Source organism: Cherax quadricarinatus, chromosome 42 (assembly GCF_038502225.1).
Source record: "Cherax quadricarinatus isolate ZL_2023a chromosome 42, ASM3850222v1, whole genome shotgun sequence".
NCBI lineage: Eukaryota > Metazoa > Arthropoda > Malacostraca > Decapoda > Parastacidae > Cherax > Cherax quadricarinatus.
This window is the reverse complement of record NC_091333.1, coordinates 27,295,602-27,309,410: the sequence shown is the minus strand read 5'-3', so window position 1 is coordinate 27,309,410 and position 13,809 is coordinate 27,295,602. Positions and strand designations below refer to the sequence as shown.

The following is a 13,809-nucleotide window of genomic DNA, read 5'->3' as shown; positions in this document are numbered from 1 at the left end:
TTGAAGGTGTTCAAAGTAAAGTGAGGTGTGTGTGTGTATTAACTTCGTAATATGCAAAATTGTGACTAGTGAATTTATCGAAAAGTGGTTATAAGTGTTGTGGTGACTTTCTGATGAAATAGTTAAAACGAGAAAAATTGGGGGTTATGAGTGAAAATTGTGAGGTGTTGGTTGGAGTGTTAGGGTTCGGGAGGGTGGGGAGGAGGAGAGAGAGAAGGTTACTTCGTGGGGAGTGACCTGAGATGAAATAGTTAAAACGAGAAAAATGTCTAGACTTGTGTTGTATTTTGTAAAGAAATTGTGGATTGTTGTGGGTATTAACGAAAAAAAATGTGAAATTATTTGGATTATCCTGGGTTATGAGTGAAAATGTTTTCCCTATGTTGTATATGAAATGAGTAATACTGAGATGGGGAAGTCGACAAGATTCAGCCTGTGTGTGGGGGTCATCGCATGACGTCACTGACATAGGGGGAAGTCGACAAGATTCAGCCTGTATGTGAGAGGTCATCACGTGACGTCACTGACCGCCGAGTAAACACAGGTGGGGTGACGTCACACTTGTTTAGACCTGTAGTAAGAGAGAGCACCATGCCCCATAGGAGGAGTTCATTTGAATGCTTACCCCCAGAGGGGGGGAATCCAAAAAAAAACTTGATCCGAGGAGATGGAGGAGAAAACCTTGATCCAAGGAGATCATAAGAATTTCGAAACCCCATAGGGGGGAATCCAAAAGCTTGATCCAAGGAGATGGAGTCTTTCGTATTATCCAGAAAAAAAAATTCGAAAAAATTTGGTGTGGGGGTGAAAGTGGGGGGAATCCAAAAAACTTGATCCGAGGAGATGGAGTCTTTGTAATATCGAGAAAAAACTTGATCCGAGGAAGTGGAGTCTTTGTATTATCGAGAAAATCTTTGATCCAAGGAGATAGAGTCTTTGTATTATCGAGAAAAAAAAAATAATTGGGATGCAAGTGGGAGTCCATTTTGAATGCTTACCCCCAGAGGGGGGAATCCAAAAAACTTGATCCGAGGAATTGGAGTCTTTGTATTATCGAGAAAAATTTGATCCGAGGAATTGGAGTCTTTGTATTATCGAGAGAAAAAAAAAAAATTTGGGGTGGGGGTGAAAGTGGGAGGGGCAATCCAAAAAACTTGATTCGAGGAAGTGGAGAGCACAAAAAACTGAAATTCAAAAAAAATTCGAAAAAAATCGGAAAAAAATTCGGGGAGCGGGGGCGATCTGGACGACGCTGCAGAAGGCGCAGCAGAAGGCACGGGCGGGCGCGAAGGCGCGAGGGGCGCGGGCGGGCGCAAGGGCGCGACGGGCGGGTGGGTCGGCGCGAGGGCGGGGACGGGTGGGGGGCGTGAGGGCAGGGGCGGGTGGGGGGCGCGGGGCTGTGGGTGGGGGTCGTGGGTGGGGGGCGCGAGGGTGGGGGTCGTGGGTGGGGGGCGCGAGGGTGGGGGGTTGAGGGTGAGGTGGTCTCGATGGTGAGGTGGTCTCGAGGGTGAGGTGGTCTCGAGGGCGAGGTCAAGGTCATTAGCACATAGGTGTGAAAAGGAGACAGCTCTGTAGAAGTCCTTTTGGGAGGAAGCCACTCTGTGGAAGAGACCGCTCTGTAGAAGGCCTTTTGGGAGGAAGACACTCTAGAATGAGCCACTGAGCCGCCTTCATCACTACTTAGAATATATATATATATATATATATATATATATCTTTCTTTCAACACACCGGCTGTATCCCACCGAGGCGGGGTGGCCCAAAAGGAAAAACGAAAGTTTCTTCTTTTGCATTTAGTAATATATACAGGAGAAGAGGTTACTAGCCCCTTGCTCCCGGCATTTTAGTCGCCTCTTACAACACGCATGGCTTACGGAGGAAGAATTCTGTTCCACTTCCCCATGGAGGATATATATATATATATATATATATATATATATATATATATATATATATATATATATATATATATATATATATATATATATGTCGTGCCGAATAGGCAGAACTTGCGATCTTGGCTTAAATAGCAACGCTCATCTTGCCATATAGGACAAGTGAAAATTTGTGTATGCAATAATTTCGCCAAAATCATTCTGAACCTAACGAAAAAAATATGTTTGATTGTGTTTGTTTAGTACTAAATTATTGTAAACGTATTTAAAATATATTTAGTTGGGTTAGGCTAAAATAAATTGTTCTTGTTATAATAAGGTTAGGTAAGTTTTCTAAGATTCTTTTGGTGCAAAATTAAATTTTTTTACATTAACATAAATGAAAAAAATATATCTTTAAACGTATTAGAGAAAATTTCAGAAAGGACTTAATTTTAAATGAGTTCTTGCTAATTGACCAGTTTTACATATTCGGCACGACATATATATATATATATATATATATATATATATATATATATATATATATATATATATATATATATATATATATATATATATATATATATACACACACAAAACAACCACTCTGAAAGAATAGAGAAATTCCAAGCGCTTTCGTGACTACTCACATTATCAAGGAACTATGAAAGTAAAGCATCCAAGGAAGCTATATAAGGGGTCTGGCCAGCACCTCACTATCAGATCCCACAACGGTTAAACACCTGACGCGCGCTGACCCAACTTGGATAGGACCTTTGCACAACTCACCCCACAAACTATTATACCCAAGAAAATTTAAAAATTATTTGTCCAGTGTATTATTAAATTCTTCCCAAATTCTATTAATTATAAACGGATCTAATTTATATAAACCAAAGGAAATATTCATATTATTGTCAAAACTGCTTTTTATGAAACAAGATTCAATTATATTCCTGTCGACCATGGACTTGCTTGATACTACTTTCTCAACTTTTTGAAAATCAATTGGATGGTTAAAATCTCTTACATGAATAAATAGAGCATTGGAATCTTGTCCAGTTCTAATGCTATATTTATGTTGTTTTAATCTTAGTTCGAGATTTTTACCAGTTTGACCGTAATAAACTTTATCGCAAATTTTACAAGGAATCTTATAGACACATCCATCAGCATTTTGGGGGGAATTCCCCCCAAAATGCTGATGGATGTGGGGGATGCTGATGGATGGGGACCAAAACTGAGCAGCATAATCTAAATGAGGCCTCACTAGTGATGTATAGAGCTGTAAAATAACTTTTGGACTTCATAAGAACATAAGAACATAAGAAAAGAGGAACACTGCAGCAAGCCTGTTGGCCCATACTAGGCAGGTCCTTTACAATTCATCCCACTAACAAACATTTGTCCAACCCAATTTTCAATGCCACCCAAGAAACAAGCTCCGATGTGCAAGTCCCTCTCAAATCCAACCCCTCCCACTCATGTACTTATTATTTTTTTATTATTATCACACTGGCCGATTCCCACCAAGGCAGGGTGGCCCGAAAAAGAAAAACTTTCACCATCATTCACTCCATCACTGTCTTGCCAGAAGGGTGCTTTACACTACAGTTTTTAAACTGCAACATTAACACCCCTCCTTCAGAGTGCAGGCACTGTACTTCCCATCTCCAGGACTCAAGTCCGGCCTGCCGGTTTCCCTGAATCCCTTCATAAATGTTACTTTGCTCACACTCCAACAGCATGTCAAGTATTAAAAACCATTTGTCTCCATTCACTCCTATCAAACACGCTCACGCATGCCTGCTGGAAGTCCAAGCCCCTCGCACACAAAACCTCCTTTACCCCCTCCCTCCAACCCTTCCTAGGCCGACCCCTACCCCGCCTTCCTTCCACTACAGACTGATACACTCTTGAAGTTATTCTGTTTCGCTCCATTCTCTCTACATGTCCGAACCACCTCAACAACCCTTCCTCAGCCCTCTGGACAACACTTTTGGTAATCCCGCACCTCCTCCTAACTTCCAAACTACGAATTCTCTGCATTATATTCACACCACACATTGCCCTCAGACATGACATCTCCACTGCCTCCAGCCTTCTCCTCGCTGCAACATTCATCACCCATGCTTCACACCCATACAAGAGCGTTGGTAAAACTATACTCTCATACATTCCCCTCTTTGCCTCCAAGGACAAAGTTCTCTGTCTCCACAGACTCCTAAGTGCACCACTCACTCTTTTTCCCTCATCAATTCTATGATTCACCTCATCTTTCATAGACCCATCCGCTGACACGTCCACTCCCAAATATCTGAATACATTCACCTCCTCCATACTCTCTCCCTCCAATCTGATATTCAATCTTTCATCACCTAATCTTTTTATTATCCTCATAACCTTACTCTTTCCTGTATTCACCTTTAATTTTCTTCTTTTGCACACCCTACCAAATTCATCCACCAATCTCTGCAGCTTCTCTTCAGAATCTCCCAAGAGCACAGTGTCATCAGCAAAGAGCAGCTGTGATAACTCCCACCCTGTGTGTGATTCTTTATCTTTTAACTCCACGCCTCTTGCCAAGACCCTCGCATTTACTTCTCTTACAACCCCACTCATGTACTTATCCAACCTAAATTTGAAACTACCCAAAGTCCCAGCCTCAATAACCCAACTAGGTAGACTGTTCCACTCATCAACTACCCTATTTCCAAACCAATACTTTCCTATGTCCTTTCTAAATCTAAACTTATCTAATTTAAATCCATTACTGCGGGTTCTCTCTTGGAGAGATATCCTCAAGACCTTGTTAATATCCCCTTTATTAATACCTATCTTCCACTTATACACTTCGATCAGGTCTCCCCTCATTCTTCGTCTAACAAGTGAATGTAACTTAAGAGTCTTCAATCTTTCTTCATAAGGAAGATTTCTAATGCTATGTATTAATTTAGTCATCCTACGCTGAATGTTTTCTAACGAATTTATGTCCATTCTGTAATATGGAGACCAGAATTGAGCTGCATAATCTAGGTGAGGCCTTACTAATGATGTATAAAGCTGCAGTATGACCTCTGGACTTCTGTTGCTTACACTTCTTGATATAAATCCCAGTAATCTATTTGCCTTATTACGTACGCTTAGGCATTGCTGTCTTGGTTTAAGGTTGCTGCTTACCATAACCCCCAAGTCCTTTTTGCAATCTGTATGGCTAAGTTCTACATTATTTAACTTATAAGTGCTAGGGTTATGGACACTCCCGAGCTTCAGAACCTTGCATTTATCTACATTGAACTGCATCTGCCACTTTTCTGACCAAGAGTAGAGTTTGTCTAAATCCTCCTGAAGTTCCCTAACATCTACGTTTGAATCAATTATCCTACCTATCTTCGTGTCATCGGCGAATTTGCTCATATCACTAGTAATTCCTTCATCAAGATCATTGATATATATTATAAACAACAACGGGCCCAAGACTGATCCCTGTGGAACGCCACTTGTTACCGATCCCCACTCGGATTTAACCCCATTTATGGACACTCTCTGCTTCCTGTCTGTGAACCATGATTCGATCCACGAGAGCACTCTTCCCCCAATGCCATGAGCTGCTACTTTCTTCAACAGTCTTTGGTGCGGAACTCTATCAAATGCCTTACTAAAATCTAAGTAAATAATATCAAATTCTTTATCGTGGTCAACAGCCTCAAAAGCTTTACTGAAAAAAGGTAATAAATTAGTTAGACAAGACCGGCCTCTTGTGAATCCATGCTGAGTATCATTAATCAAGCTATGCTTATCGAGATGGCTTCTTATAATTTGAGCTATAATTGACTCTAGTAACTTGCCCACAATTGAGGTCAGGCTTATTGGGCGGTAATTTGACGGTAACGACTTGTCCCCTGTTTTAAAAATAGGAATTACATTAGCCATCTTCCACATATCAGACACTACACCTGTTTGAAGAGATAAATTAAAAATATTTGTTAATGGTTCACAGACTTCCATTTTGCATTCCTTTAGAACCCTTGAAAAAACCTCATCAGGACCCGGTGACTTATTTTGCTTCAGTCCGTCTATCTGCTTCACAACCATTTCACTAGTGACTATGATGTTACATAATTTATCTTCTTCTGGCCCACTATAAAAATTAATTACCGGAATATTATTAGTGTCTTCCTGTGTAAAAACCGAGAGAAAATAATTATTTAAAATCGAGCACATTTCATTCTCTTTGTCAGTAAGATGCCCATAGTTATTTTTAAGGGGACCTATCTTATCTCTGACTTTTGTTCTATATACCTGGAAAAAACTTTTTGGGTTAGTTTTAGAATCCCTAGCAACTTTAATTTCATAGTCCCTTTTAGCTTTTCTTATCCCCTTTTTAATGTCCCTCTTAGTGTCAGTATACTGATTCATAAGATGACCTTCGCCTCTTTTGATACGCCTAAAAATTCCTTTCTTATGCCCTAGTAGATATTTCAGCCTATTATTCATCCATTTTGGGTCATTTCTATTTGATCTAATTTCTTTATAAGGGATAAATGTTCTTTGAGCAGCATGTATTGTGTTCATAAAACTGTCACATTGATAGCTCTCTTCGTTACCCCAGTCAACAGATGATAAGTGTTCTCTAAGCCCATCGTAATCTGCTAAGCGAAAATCTGGGACTGTTACTGAGTTATCCCTACTATCATACTTCCATTCAATTCTAAATGTAATTGATTTGTGGTCGCTAGCACCCAGTTCTTCTGAAACTTCTAAATTATTAACAAGGGATTCATTGTTTGCCAAAACTAAGTCAAGCAGGTTATTACCCCTTGTAGGTTCTGTCACAAACTGCTTCAGAAAACAATCCTGAACTACTTCTAAGAAGTCGTATGATTCTAAATTCCCAGTCAAGAAATTCCAATCAATATGACTAAAGTTAAAGTCTCCTAGAATTACTACATTATCGTGCCTTGTGGCCCTAACAATTTCCTCCCATAGTAGTCTTCCCTGGTCCCTATCTAAATTTGGGGGACGGTATATCACACCTAAAGTTAATTTTTCATGCCACTCTGAAAATTCTATCCAAACAGACTCTGTATGTGTTACTTCAGACTTAATACCCGTTTTAATGCAACAGTTCAAGCGATCTCGGACATACAATGCCACCCCACCCCCCTTCCCGATACTTCTATCTACTTGGAACAATTTGAAACCCTGAATGTGACATTCTGCAGGCATGTCCCGACTTTTTGAATTAAACCACGTCTCAGTAATGGCAAATACATCTATGTTACCTGCACTAGCAACTAGTCTCAACTCGTCCATCTTATTCCTAGCACTGCGACTATTTGTGTAATATATACTTAAGGACCCTCCTTTCTCTTTATCATTCCTGCTCCTTTCTGTTATTCCACTAAACCTATTACTGTCCTTGTCAATTAGTGCCACTGGCTTTCCGATATCCACCTCATTTTGCCTATTACTAGTTCTCCTAGTACTCATATTACTACCCTGAGACTTCACAGTTTTCCCGCAGAAACCCATACCACTAACTATTCCTAGTTTAAATACCTAACAGCTCCCTCCACTGCGTTGGCCAGTGCTCCCACCCCACACCTAGATAAGTGAACCCCATCCCTGGCATACATGTCATTTCTGCCATAGAAGAGGTCCCAGTTGTCAATGAATGTTACCGCATTTTCCTTACAGTAATTGTCCAGCCAGCAATTGACACCAATTGCTCTGGACAACCATTCATTTCCAACTCCTCTCCTTGGCAAAATGCCACATATGACAGGTTTCCCACCCTTCCTCCTAATTATATCTATTGCTGACCTATACCTGCTAATCAGGTCCTCACTCCTACGTCTGCCAACATCGTTGCCTCCAGCACTGAGACAGATAATAGGATTGCTCCCATTACCTCTCATGATGTCATCCAGACGGCTAACAATATCCTTCATCCCTGCCCCAGGAAAACACACTCTCTGCCTCCTACTCCTGTCCTTCAAGCAGAATGCCCTATCCATGTACCTAATCTGGCTATCCCCAACAACAAAATGTTTTTACCTTCCTTTGCGTCGTCCGTCGTGATGCTCCGAGTAGTCGACTCACATTCGCCAGGTAGCATTACACCACTTGTAGAATTCGTCAAGACGTTCTCGATGGTCTTCGTTGGGGTTTCTAGGGATGTCTCACTCACGTCTGCCAATGCTTCTTTGGTGCTCATTGTGGCATTCCCAGTAGAACACTCACATTCGTCAGGTAGCACCGAGAATGAGTTGGAAGTTTCCACGGCAGTCTTCTGGTTTCTCGTTGTTTCTGCCTCTCCAACCGTTTTCTTAATCTTCAGCTTGGTTCCATGTTGCCCGGCCACTGACCAAGCTCCCCTCTTAACCTGGGGACTCACAACAGGTGGACTACTACGAATCCTCTTGTTCTCCTCCGTTAATCGCCGTATCTCCAGTTTAGCAACTCTGAGTTCTTCTCTCAGCTGCTGGTAAAGCTGCTCAAGAGAGGGCATCCTGGTTCAGATTCACAGAGAGCACACAAACAGGTCTTCACAGAGCTAAGTACACGTCACCACTTCTGCCATTTTTCAGACCAAGACATTAATTTGTCCAAATCGTCCTGGAGTTCATTGATATCCTCCTCAGAGTGAATTATACGGCCTATCTTTGAATCATCAGCAAACTTACTCATGTCACTGGTAATCCCTTCATCAAGGTCATTTATGTAAATTATGAACAAGAGAGGGCCTAAAACTGATCCTTGTGGAACGCCACTAGTGACTAATCCCCATTCAGATTTCACTTCATTAATGGTAACTCTCTGCTTTCTATTGGTAAGCCATGCCTCAATCCATGCTAGAACTTTACCTCCCATACCATGAGCTGCCACTTTTCTTAAGAGTCTCTTGTGAGGTACTCTATCGAAGGCTTTACTAAAATCCAAATAAACAATATCATATTCCTTATCACTGTCAACTGCCTCAAATGTTCTATTGAAGAACGTCAGTAAGTTTGTAAGGCAGGAACGACCTCTCGTGAATCCATGCTGAGATTCATTGATCAAGTTATGCTCTTCAAGGTGACTTCTGAGAATGTCAGCTATAATTGATTCTAATAACTTGCCCACTATAGATGTCAGGCTTATTGGACGGTAATTTGAAGGAGTGGACTTATCCCCTGATTTGAATATAGGAACCACATTAGCCATCTTCCACAACTCTGGCACAACTCCGGTAAGGATGGACGCATTGAACACACTCGTTAATGGCTGACTAAGCTCCATTTTGCATTCCTTAAGTACCCTGGAAAACAGCTGATCGGGTCCCGGGGACTTATTTTGCTTCAGTTTGTCTATCTGTTTAATAACCATGTCCCTCGTGACAGTATATTAGTTAACTTAAATTCATCAGCAACTAAATAATTGTTAATTTCTGGAATCTCATTTACATCTTCCTGTGTAAAAACTGACAAAAAATAGTCATTAAATAAGGAACACATTTCCAGTTCATTATTCGTCAGCTGTCCATTCCCAATTTTCAGAGGTCCTACTTTTTCCTTCACCTTCGTCCTATACACTTGAAAGAACCCCTTTGGATTAGTCTTTGATTCATTAGCAACTCTAATTTCATAGTCACGTTTAGCCTTTCTAATCCCCTTTTGTACTTCTCTTTTAAGCTGAACATATTGGTCAGTAAGGTTAACCTCTCCTCTTCTGATCCGCCTATAAATTCCCCTTTTCTCCCCTAACAGATGCTTTAGCCTCCTGTTAACCCATTTGGGATCATTATTATTAGACCTAATTTCTCTCTGGGGAATGTATATACTCTGGGCACGGTGTACATTATTAAGAAAACAATCATAAAAGCAGATCCCTTCATAATCATAAGTATGATCATCGTCAATAAAATCATTAGCTAGATAAATCCAATCAAGATTAGACAGGTGTTCCCTAAGTCCATTATAATCGGCAGAACGAAAATCAGGGATTTTTACTGTATTATCATTATTCTTGCATTTCCAGTTAATGCTAAGAATATAAGATAGAAGGAACACTGCAACAGGCAACAGGCCTACTGACCCATGCGGAGCAGGTCCATGTCCCCCCCTGGATTAGACCAATGACCCACCCAGTCTGGTCATCCTCACTCAAGGATGGAGCACTGTACCAGACCCAGCAGCTCAAGCTAGTCAGGTCCAACTCACACCCACCCACACCAACTCATGTATTTATCTAACCTATTTTTAAAACTACAAAACGTTTTAGCCTGAATAACTGTACTCGGGAGTTTGTTCCACTCATCCACAACTCTATTACCAAACCAGTACTTTCCTATATCCTTCCTGAATCTGAATTTTTCCATCTTGAAACCATTGCTGCGAGTCCTGATTTGGCTGAAAATTTTCAGCACATTATTTACATCCCATTTATTTATTCCTGTTTTCCATTTATACACCTCGATCATATCCCAACTAATTCTACGCCTTTCGAGAGAGTGCAGATTCAATCGCATCTGCTAGAAAAATGACAGGATGGATAATGAGAACCTTCAAAACTAGGGAGGCCAAGCCCATGATGACACTCTTCAGGTCACTTGTTCTATCTAGGCTGGAATATTGCTGCACACTAACAGCACCTTTCAAGGCAGGTGAAATTGCCGACCTAGAAAATGTACAGAGAACTTTCACGCCGCGCATAACGGAGATAAAACACCTCAATTATTGGGAGCGCTTGAGGTTCCTAAACCTGTATTCCCTGGAACGCAGGAGGGAGAGATACATGATTATATACACCTGGAAAATCCTAGAGGGACTAGTACCGAACTTGCACACGAAAATCACTCACTACGAAAGCAAAAGACTTGGCAGACGATGCACCATCCCCCCAATGAAAAGCAGGGGTGTCACTAGCACGTTAAGAGACCATAGAATAAGTGTCAGGGGCCCGAGACTGTTCAACTGCCTCCCAGCACACATAAGGGGGATTACCAACAGACCCCTGGCAGTCTTCAAGCTGGCACTGGACAAGCACCTAAAGTCAGTTCCGGATCAGCCGGGCTGTGGCTCGTATGTTGGTTTGCGTGCAGCCAGCAGCAACAGCCTGGTTGATCAGGCTCTGATCCACCATGAGGCCTGGTCTCAGACCGGGCCGCTGGGGCGTTGACCCCCGGAACTCTCTCCAGGTAAATCTCCAGGTATCCTCATAGGGAAGATTTCTGATACATGGGATCATCTTTGTCATCCTCCTTTGTACGTTTTCCAGAGCATTTATATCCATTCTGTAATACGGTGACCAGAACTGAGCAGCATAGTCTAAATGAGGCCTAACCAAGGATATATAAAGTTGAAGAACATCCTGAGGACTTCTATTATTTATACTTCTAGATATGAAGCCAAGAATTCAAGAATTCTGTTAGCTTTTTTGCGAACACTAATGCACTGTTGTCTTGGTTTTAGGTTACTGCTAACCAGAACTCCTAAATCCTTTTCGCAATCGGTAGTATTAAGATCTACATTATTTAGTTTATATGTGGCATGGTTATTTAACTGTCCAACATTTAGAACTTTGCAGTTGTCAAAATTAAACTGCATCTGCCACTTCTCCGACCATTGCGTTAGTCTATTCAAAACATCCTGGAGTGCTCTAATGTCCTCATTAGAATGAATTGGACGGCCTATTTTGGTGCCATCAGCAAATTTGCTTATGTCGTTATTTATTCCCTCGTCTATGTCTTTTATGTAAACTGTGAACAACAACGGGCCCAACACTGACCCCTGAGGAACACTGCTTGTGACGTGCCCCCATTCTGATTTCTCCCCATTTATGCAAACTCTCTACTGTCTATTTGTCAGCCATGCCTCTACCGAGGAAAAAATTTCTCCTCCTATTCCGTGTGCCCTAAGTTTCCTCAATAGCCTTTGGTATGGAACTCTATCGAAAGCCTTACTGAAGTCCATATACACAATATCATATTCATTACAATGATCTACCTCCTCAAACACCTTAATGAAAAAAGTTAGTAAATTCGTAAGTCAGGAACGCCCCTTTGTCAAACCGTGTTGAGAATCATTAATCAATCTGTGCCTGTCAAGATGGCTACGAATTGCTTCGGCATTTATTGATTCCATAAATTTTCCCACTATGGAGGTAAGGCTTATTAGTCTATAGTTCGAAGCCAAGGACCTGTCACCTACCTTGTAATGGGTATTACATTTGCCATTTTCCATTTATCAGGCACTGTGCCAGTTTGTAGTGATCTCTTGGACTTCCTTGTGTCCAATCTGTTCGCCTCTTACTCATTGTTTTGGACATACGACATAAGTATTGTCTTTGGTGACTGAATAAGCTTGTCGTATAGTTTGTTCACTTACGTCATCTTCTATTACGTTATACTCTATTTCGCCTTCAGCCGGCCTCGTTTATTACGAAAATTGTATATAATACTTATAAGTAGATGTGCAAGACACATGTGCAACAGTCTGGTATATGTATTGTTGAAACGTTGTGCCTACACGGTAGACTTTCTCAGTCAACTACAAAGTGAAATATATAGTAAGACAGCAGGAGCAGTGGCGAGGCAAATGATGATGATCCAGTGTATCAACTTTGAAAATCTGATACACTGATTACGTCATATTTACCTCACCACTACACTGCTGTCTCTGTATTTGACTATAGAAATCTTCCTTATATGCTAAACGATTCAAAAATAAAGATGCCAAACTGCTGCACATGTCTTACTCATCTCCTCCGTCTGGTTAAGTAGGCATGTTGTCGGAAGTGAGGTTACTTTGTGATTTTTACCTGGATGTTTACGTTATCTTCTGCCCGGCTGCTGTCTTTTGTAATTCGTACTGTGGAATTATTTAATTTCTCTGAGGGTAAGGCAGAGAAATATTTCCGATATCTGTTTAGGATATTTTGTGGCATCTTCTAGATTATTACTAGATATACTTGCAGTGTCGATTAAATGCACATTCATTATCAGGTCAAGGTCATAAACCAGTTCTACTTGATTATTGTTCAATTTCCCGGCTAACTCAATAAAGAAATAAATCTAACCCACTTTGCATAAACTCTAAATCAATATTTTTTTTTATAGTATAAGTGTTATGTTTTAGCTAACCCTCCTGGATAAAAGGAATTCTTGTTAACATTACATACTAACCTCTGTTTGTTCAGCAGGTGAGTGTTGGCCTCTATAATACACTTGTGGAGCACACTGATAGAACCACTGAAGTTGAGTGTCCTGCAACATATGTTCTCTGCAGTGAGGTTTGCGTGGTACTTGTAGCAGCTTTTGTCATAGACTGGGTGGTGTTCCTTAGTCTTTTGTTGTGGTGGTGATGGTGTTTGTGATAATGGTATTGGTGCTTGTGGTTTTAATAATGATGCTAATGGTGGTAAGTGTAAGCGTGGCAGCAAGTAAGGACTGAGGAGCAGCAAGACAAGCGCAGTCATCAGCACCAGCCTCAACATTAACACTTGTATCTGGCTCATCTTCGCCATCCTTGTTTGCACTGTAACCTGGCGAGCAAAAAGAAATACTGCAGTTCTTTGTTGCAAAACTAGGCTATTTTAACTATATTGAACACATACATACCTTATACACAACCAAAAATACAAAGAAGTGAAACTCAGTAACAAGAGAGCATCGGAAAAAATAGAGCTAATGAAACACGCGAGGCTATATGTATAAAGTACTGTGTACTCTGATGCCGAGATTGCAGGTTCGAATCGTGCTGTAAACTGATATATATATATATATATATATATATATATATATATATATATATATATATATATATATATATATATATATATAAATCTGGAGTTTACCTGGAGAGAGTTCCGGGGGTCAACGCCCCCGCGGCCCGGTCTGTGACCAGGCCTCCTGGTGGATCAGAGCCTGATCAACCAGGCTGTTGCTGCT

At 40.9% G+C, this 13,809-nt stretch overlaps 1 protein-coding gene across 1 annotated transcript in view; it reads right to left on the bottom strand.

Annotated features, from left to right (window-relative positions):
* LOC128694529 (uncharacterized) overlaps positions 1-13,601 on the bottom strand; it is an 89,807-nt gene extending 76,206 nt beyond the window's left edge. Inside the window, exon 1 of the mRNA XM_070093169.1 lies at positions 13,045-13,601. Within this exon, the coding sequence (XP_069949270.1) occupies positions 13,045-13,385 (341 nt within the window). The 5' untranslated portion in view covers positions 13,386-13,601. The remainder of the gene's footprint in view (positions 1-13,044) is intronic.
* Between the last annotated feature and the right edge of the window lie 208 nt (positions 13,602-13,809).